This window comes from Pyxicephalus adspersus, unplaced genomic scaffold (assembly GCF_032062135.1).
Source record: "Pyxicephalus adspersus unplaced genomic scaffold, UCB_Pads_2.0 Sca828, whole genome shotgun sequence".
NCBI lineage: Eukaryota > Metazoa > Chordata > Amphibia > Anura > Pyxicephalidae > Pyxicephalus > Pyxicephalus adspersus.
Genome location: NW_027317835.1, coordinates 1 through 8,920, shown reverse-complemented (window position 1 = coordinate 8,920; position 8,920 = coordinate 1). Strand labels below are relative to the sequence as shown.

At 42.5% G+C, this 8,920-nt stretch overlaps 1 protein-coding gene across 1 annotated transcript; it reads left to right on the top strand.

The window, feature by feature from the left end:
- Positions 1–221: 221 nt before the first annotated feature.
- On the top strand, positions 222–5,379 carry LOC140321135 (receptor-type tyrosine-protein phosphatase kappa-like; the record flags this gene model as incomplete). The annotated part of the gene is made up of 4 exons (XM_072398001.1): positions 222–471; positions 1,358–1,397; positions 2,640–4,003; positions 4,604–5,379. Coding segments are annotated over 3 exons (331 nt in total), but the record flags the coding sequence as incomplete, so codon positions are not given.
- Positions 5,380–8,920: the final 3,541 nt, after the last annotated feature.

Sequence of the window (8,920 nt, the reverse complement as noted above, 5' to 3'; positions counted from 1 at the left end):
GCTCTGTTTAGTTCACTCACAGTTCATGGAACTGACCCAGTGTTGGGTTTGATTTATAGCTGATCTCAAATCCCATTGACATCAATGACAGAGGTGAATTTGGCCAATATTACACAGAGCTCGGCTAATTCAGCTTCCACGCTCTGACAGCTGTCATAGTCCAACAGCCATTTTCACTAAACCCTCCCCCCTAATGGAATACCTGTGTTTTCTGCATCCAGATCCTATGAAATTATTGTCTTCTGTGGTCATAAAGAAAATTTGAAAGAAGAATGTTTGAAATACAAGAACACCCCCTACAACTCCAGCTCGGCTCCCTATACTGCAGCTATTCTACCATCTGAGAGCCTCACCGGACCCAGGACCGTCATCCTGGGGGATAACCAACATTATAATGGGTTCCACAATGCCCCTCTGCACCCCAATTATAACTATACCGTCTATATTCGGGTCACCAGCCTCTGGAAGATGGTAAGTTACTTCATCATGAACGGAGCTTTTGGCCCTTTTTTCTGATTGCATCCTTTATTGGGTCTCGTTGTTTTGATAATATTGATTCCTTGACAGACTGATTGAGGTAGTTCTTATCCTGCTAATTTATTAGCTTACTTCTACTATCTTATGTGCTAATATTGAAAGCTGTGCACTTTATGTGCCATTAATTAATTAAAGTACCATTAATAATTTTCATTACATTGAATTGTCTTCGGTACATTTTCCATTATCTATATATTTTTAGCTCATATCACTTTATGTTTTTTCTTCTACACACTAGGAAACCCATATTCCCCATACCTTAATGATGCACTATATAGCGGTCATTTGTCATGGTTATGTAATTTATTATATTATGAATTGTATCTATCTATCTTCTGACTATTATGTATTGATTATCTATTATGTATTTGGCTATTATGATATCGATTATCATGTTATCGAATTATGTACACTTATCTTTGCTGTGTGTTAACATAATGTTTATATGGTTTGTCATAGTCTCAAAGTTGCTGTTTGTAGATCCCCTGATGAAGCCCCGTGTGGGTGAAACGCGTCAGAAATTAAACACATTGCAACACCTCTCTTCATAATGTATCAACAAGTGGAACTATTTAATTGCTAACAAGACAACTTCTAAGAATTTATTTATATATATTCTGGTACCTTCTAACCATACGAATGGTTGGCTTTTTTATTTGATATGTTGAATTTTATAAAGTGTTAATTTTATTTTAATAATCGGATACCTAGGTGCCTCAAAAAGAGCCTTCCTTTTCTTATTCCTCCATTTACAGCAATAACCTTTCCTTAATCTTCCCAAGTGAAATGTCCTATAAATGTTATGTTTCCTCTTCTGCAGGTGGAGAAGTCATCCTGTGCTTTAGCTGGTTTCATTGGAGGTACGTTGGTTTGAAGATTCCTTACTGCATGTGGTGTTATAGATGTTTAACCCCACTCAGGGTGCAGATTGTTAGGGAATCAGCATAAATCTAAAAATCCCTTCTGTCTTCATTCACTGCATAGGAATTTATTAAAAAATGGCGATATTCGCAATTTAACAAAATCCTGAAACAAATTCACATTATGCATCGCACCCAATGGACAGTCCCAAGGAAAGGAACTGTCACACCTGAGCTGAGCCTTTGTAGCCTTCACTTCTATTATTTTCTTCAAACCCAACATCCATTCCCAGCACTGCTGCATCTTCCCCACTTCTGCCAGCTGAAGCATCTCCTTGCTTCGCTCATTTCACACATCCACCCTGAACTTACATATATAGACATACATATAAACGTACATTGCATATTCATACCTGATTGCAGGTAAATATTAGAAGTTTTGACAGAAGGGACTTAAAGTCTCACCTACCAAAGGACCTGGCCTACCCTGCCTATCCAGACTGAGCTGCCTCCCAGCCAATTTTAGGTTTTAACGCTGAAGAAAAAGCTGAGTTTAGGCAGATTATAGGAAAACCCCAATTATTGTATTTATGTGTTCATCATAAAACACATTAAACCTATTTGTAAATGTAAGCAATGTAAACATCTGATCTTACAACGAATCAGCCAATCAATCACCTCCAGCGGTGGGAGGAGCAGAGCTAGGTGCCAATCAGGTGTTGTGCATGCACATGTGCTGATAAAAAGCAGGATGATAGATGGAGTAAACAGGGTGAGCAGAAGGATGACCTCATCAGTGTGCTTCTGCTTCTTCATTGGACAGATACAGGTTGAGGGTGGGGTGATGATTTTGTATTTGCCTAATTGAAGCAGGGAAATATCAAGTCGCTGGCTGTTCTGTCCAACAGAAATGCGTAAATCTAAGGACTGGCTGGACAGAATTACAAATCTTATGGTGACTACAACCACCACATACGTTTGTTGATTGATCTGAGTGGTGTCAGCCCTGCCCTTTGTGTTTTGCTATTACTCTGTTGATGATAAATCAGACAGAGGACACCAGACATGTCTGGATTACATACCAGATCACCAGATACTTTATACATTTATTGGACAGATATAACAAACACTTCCATGATTCACAGACCATAGGGGGGTCAATAAGAGAAGGTGATGGTTTGGGTTTAATCTAATACTCGCAATATGTCTGATGGATCAGGAAATGTTCTATCTATTCCACAGGTGTGACCACAGACAGGACAGACGGCTCCTTCACAATGTAAGTACAAATATCTTCAGACACGAGAAATTATAATAGGAACCTTTTGGGGTGGAAATATTTGGCAGATATCCGGTCTGTGGGGGCGGCTGACATCTGTTTAAGATTATCTGATTCGACCTCCTCCTGACCTTCACTGAGCCTTTTTCAGCTGGGGTTTGTAATCCAGTGGAAAATTTAGAACTAATACAGATAATTGTCACAGATCCCCGCAGCACCATTGGTTCTGTGCCTTCACCTGTATCACCCACCTTGCACTTACCTGCCAGCAGAAACTCTGCTTAGGAATTCTATGCTCTGGTCACTTCCTTTTCTAGGTCATGTGACTTTATGACAGGCGCATTCCACCTGTTGGCAGAAATGTGAACACCTCCTGAACTGCCTCCTCTCCAGCACTCCCTCTGGTGGGGGTTCACATGGTCTCCAGTTATCACATGGTCTCCTTATATAACAAAGTGACCCGGAAACCTACTAGACTCTGCTTCCAGGTTCTTGTCTGCAATTCCTGCTCCTGTTTCTGACTCTCTGGTATACCAACCCCGGCTTTGCCTGACTGATTGCTGCCTGCCCTGACATTTGGTTGGACTGACTACGCTTCTGCCTCATACTTCTGTACTAGACTTTGTCCCAATCAGTCAGCAGTTACCAGCCCTTGTGTGTAAGGCCAAAACCTAGGCACCATCTCCTAAAGTTCATCACCCCTTGTGCGGTGTGCTGGTGAAGTCAGAGGATGGTGTCTAAGCCTCTGAGCCCGTACAAGTCTCTTGGACGGTTCACCACCAGGCCTGTGACACTGTGACAATGATGGAGGGAAACTAAAAGTAATTTATTTGGGCACAAATAATAAGATGGGGGCACCTAACTACAATAGATGAAACAAGGGTAACTGATTTAAGGCTGGGAAAAGGTAGAGCCATGGCAGATCACATAAAAGATGGAAATATTGTGGAAATATTGTTGTGTTATAGGGCAGTGTGATGTGTTGTGTTGCTTTCTCCATCTTTTGTCTCTTTTGGTGAAAATGGAGCTTATAATATAATCAATGGGAACACATGAAAAACTCCCTGAAACTACAAGATGCATTTTAATTGGTGGGATCTGCAAGTCACATGACATCTTGCAGTGTGGTACATTCTAACATGATGGGGTGAAAGGGACCTAGGAGTGGAAATATTTTATAGTATTTATTTTATCATCTTCTGAATATGTTCCGGTCTTTTCTCGTGTCCTCTGAATCCAGTGTGCTGTCACCATCATCCCCGGGGATCATTATCACAGTGCTGAGTCTGAAAGTTCTGGTTCTGCTGGGTCTCTGTGTGATCCTGCGGTGAGTATCTGACTTTATACAAAGTAACCGGTACACAATGACATCATAAATCATCTCACACCATTACACCAAATGTTTCTTCCATAGCTCTGCTCTGAACCCTCTCATGTTCTCTCATGGTCCCGGTTCATCAAGCTTCCCTAACACTGACCACGTACATCCAATAAAAATAAAATGTCTCAACTCCTCATCCCAGATATGTTCCTAAGATCCATTTTAAGGGCCTTGAAGGCCAGCACAGTTCTGCTCCTTAGCATCCATCTGGAAGTTTCTAGGGGTTCCTTGAGCTGTGGCTGCTTGACATTGTACCTGAAGGTGTCTACATACCTCTGGGGTCAATGCAACTTGCTAAAGTCAAAAGTATAACAGCAATGATCCTGAAGCTATTTGAAGGGTGGATTTCTGACCACCACTGTAAGAAGGGAATTCTTTCCAATGACCAGCAACCTATGGGAAGGAAGGGACCATCATTCAATGGATACATTTCTCCCACTGACCACCAGTCTTAGGGGGACTTTCTCTCCACTGGTTGGTACACTCTAGAACAAAAACCACCATAAATGTCACCAATGCTGACTTTCTGCTTTCTATGTATTTTAGGGGAAGATAAGAAAAAGAAGAAAAGATTCTTCTACAGACAAGGATGATGATGATCGGAGCACTTACGAGAGCCTGGGGGAAGCTAGGAATAGATTCTAGGAATAAACTATTACCACACATCTGCTCTATGAAAGCACCGGACCCATGAATCGCATTCTTCAGACCTATATGTTATTTTTGAAGGTCACATCTCTGTGTATAGCTCCCGTGTTCTGTTTGATGTGTGGTGGTATGGTGCCTGAATGATTGTCATAGAATGTCCCCTCTCATTTGAATTATTGGGTTTGGAAAATTTCAAAGGAATTTTAGTCATCATTCTCTCCTCTGTCTCACCCTTCACACTATCAAAGTATTCATTTTTCTGACCTCTTTTGGGGCCCTGTGTTAGGCAGATCAGTTTGTTTGTAACATTTTGGTAGAGCATCCACAGATTATTGTGTCTGCCGGGCCCTGTCTGTGAAATCTATAATGCTCTGGGAGTCGTCTGTCATGGCTGCCCCATGTCATGAATTGTTATTTGTTCATAATACACACTGTACAAAACAGCTTAAAAGCGGAAACCTAAAGTTCAATTACAGCAAAAACCCAACAAGAAGAGTTCTTGTAACAGTCAAGTTGATAGGTAAATACAAACTTTGTATAGATTCACAATGGTAGATGGAATATATATTTTGTAATGCCGTACAGATTTCTTCTCATCTCATTCTAAATATTAATAGGGTGACTAGGGAAAGGGTTTTTATTTCTGATAATACATCCTTCATACAGTGAAAACATTTTCATTTTCTTTGTTTCTTCTTAGTTTTATTTAGATTTGTGTGTGTGTGATCCTGGTAAAAAAAGGAAAAGGTAGCAGAAAAGTATCAGTGTAAGAAGCTAATAAGACCAAAGCAAACACAATCACGTTGCTGATCTGTATAAAACGTTATTGATCACACACATACATGTTTTCTGATCTGACTACAATGGATTGGTATGATTGGCTGTTATTGGTTTTAGCAGTCTGTACATTATGATTCTATATATTTATCTTCTCCATGAAGCAGCGCAGATTCTCCATCCCTAATCTGCATTCCATGGCCTTCTTCTGACAGATCCACGGCAGAGGAGAACTACAAGACTGGACGTGCAGGGTGGGTGAGGCCTTGGCACAGAGATCCCCCTTGGATTGAAAATCTTTCCTGGAAAAAATAAGAAAAGTGTTCTTAGATCTGTTTCACATCTGAAGAACATGAAGGAACTGGAATTATGAGATCTGTGCTATTCATTGCTGTAATATTCTGAAATATTAAAGAACTCTATAAACAAGCTGATATTACCTGTCTACCAATGAGGAAGGTATGAGGCAGAAAACAGTACAGGAATAGCTGCCTCCATCTCTCCGCAGGGTCTAATGTTAAACCCAGCGCTGGCAGGAGAGATTGGTGAACCTCCAATTGATGGATCCTAATCCCACCAGATCACCCTGGATCTCCTCACCCAAACTCAGCAAAAACCCAAAACCCTGGGGTTTACAAATGATACACCTTGCTGTGCTGGGTTCAGTGTAGAGGTCACCAGCGTGTCGCTTGGATATAACAAGAAACAAAATGGTAGATATCCTGAATTTGTTTTGGAGAAATTTTATTTTATATAAAGCTGAAATGACAATTTCCTTCAACATTCAATTGGGTTGGTTTACTAAGGAAATTTAGGCTGTGCACTTAGGGAATTTGCACTTAGTTTAGTGAATAAGTTAAAAATTCACGACTTCCGGGGGAGGAGTCTTTAAGACCGGCCGCAGATTTACTGAGCTCCGTTACACCCGTGGATCTTCTGATACGGGCGACTCATCTCACTGTTCCCCGGGCACGGCATATGCTGGAGGAACCGGCGGAGAGTGTAGAGGGACAAAACGAGTGCGGGCGGACAGGGAGGGAGCAGGTACCGCTTCCCGCAGTGCAGAGGATTTGTCCGGCGCCAGCAGCTACTGACATTTACGGGAGAGAGAGCTGGCCGGGCGTTACATCCAGCCAGCCCTTGCAGTTACAGGAGCCACTATACCCTGCCCTTTGTGTGGGTAAGCAGACATATTGTTCTCTCTTCAATGCCTGGTTCTTTTGAGGCCCTGTGAGATACCTCATGCTTTGGAAACTCAGGCGGCCATTTTGTTTATGAGGCCCCCTGTCCGGCCATTATTTGGAATCCACAACCATCCTAGCAGAGCACAGGGATTTGGACTTATCCCACATTACAATCTGCCTTGTACTACTTGGCTACTTAGCTGTTTGCTTCATTTGGGGAATGCATTGTCCCTGCAGCTGCCTTTGAAAGTGTAATCGGCCATCTTGGCCGCATGGCACCTTATGCACAGTGGAACCTAATAATCTGCATCCATCGCCATCTCCGCAGAGTAAAGGGATCTGGAATATCCTACATTATATTCTGCCCTGTACTATTCCTACTTATTTCTGAGGCCCTGAGAATTGCTTTGTGATCTGAGACATAAGACTGCCATCCTATCCAAGCGACCCCAGATTCAATTGGCAATCTGCATCCATCGCCATCCTAACAGAGAGAAGGGATTTGAGATTATCCTACATTATACCCTGCCCTGTACTACTTTGCTACTTAGTTTGATTATTGTATTTGTGGAAGACACTGTACATTTACCTGCTTTTGAAAGTACAATCGGCCATTTTGGCCGCATGGCTTCTTATGCACAGTACAACTGGAGAATCTGCATCCATCGCCATCCTCACAGAGGGAAGGGGTTTGGGATTATCCTACATTATACTCTGCCTGGTACCATACTGCGCCTCATTTTGCATACTGTATTTATTGAGGACACTGCTCAGTTGTCTAACTTTGAAAGTGTAATCGGCCATCTTGGCCGCATGGCTCCTTATGCAAATCACAACCACATCCACATTCAACTCAGGAAGAGAAGGAAAGATATATCTGCTCCCTGGTTATGCAGCAAATGTTGAGTAATCCTTAACTGCCCTGAAGGTTTGTTCCTCGTACCTTAATTCCTTGACATACAGTTTAAAGGACTGGCTTTTACAATACAAGATGGCCATGTTGACCCCTTGGTAATATACTTTGCACAACCTCAGCATCCAGAGACGTTCCAGATAGAGAAAGGATACTAAAGCCGGTTGACAGTATAACACTCTCTGTCTAATCATCCTGTATCTTTTGAGCAGTTCAATCTGGCTCTTTGTTGACAGACTGGGCCTGTTTGCATTACCCTGGAAACCGAAGGCCGCTTAGGCCCCACAGCATCTTGCTCTGGAAATACTGCCCCCTTTATGGCCTCATCTGTTTGTTAAGCCTTCCACTGCTTCTCTGTTACCTGAGCTTTAGAGATCTGGAAGACATGTTTATGATGTGCTACTAATTCCCTGGGATGTGAGGCCCCACCACTGCTAGGCCCTACAACTGGATGTATGATACGCTAACGCTTCGGGATATTATACCTGAGTAACCCTTAAATACAGCATTCTCCATTGCAAATCTCTGCCCACATCTCCCCCTTTCTTGCAACATGGGGAAGGGGAAACCACATAGCCAATCCTCCCAAAAAAGGGAAATTGGAACATTTTTTGGCCGCTCCAAAATTCCTGGCTCGAGTGGAGGGGGCCCTTCAACACGGCTTAATCCGACACAGTCCTCTGAGACCGGTTTGGACCCTCCCGCCTTCATCCAGGAAGACTCTACCTCTAACTTCCCTACATTATTGGGCGATGACAGGAGCCCCACTAGCCCGAGGAGCCCATCACAGCTATCCATGGACCCTTCGGACGGCTGGGATAGAGATGCTTATCTGAAGTCTCTGCCAACAAAAGCGGACTTTGAAACTTACCTTGAGCGCATTCAGTCATCTCTAGGATGGGGGTGAGAGCTGTAGTTTGGTCATCACTGACTTGGTAGATGTTGGAGAAAGAAGAAGATCTCATTACAATCATTTCCAACAATTTCCAACAGGAACCAATCTTACTGATGTCATGTGACTCCAATTATTGAAAAGATGAAACCAATTATTTGCTGATATTCGGATATAATCCTTAAAGGGAAAAAACACCAAAAAAGTGATCACAGCTATCACACAAACTCTTTATTCATACATAACTTGTACCAGGGAGTCCACCTCCTGATCCCACAACCGAAACACTTCCACCCCCCACCTCAGAACATATTTTGCCTTTAGCAAGCATACTAACCCTTCATCGTTCACCAACCATAGGAACACTGGATCCTAGTAGCACTACCACATCTACACTCACTTCCTCCTCCCAACCCCCCTCCCACCTATATTTTTCTTTGGAGCCATTC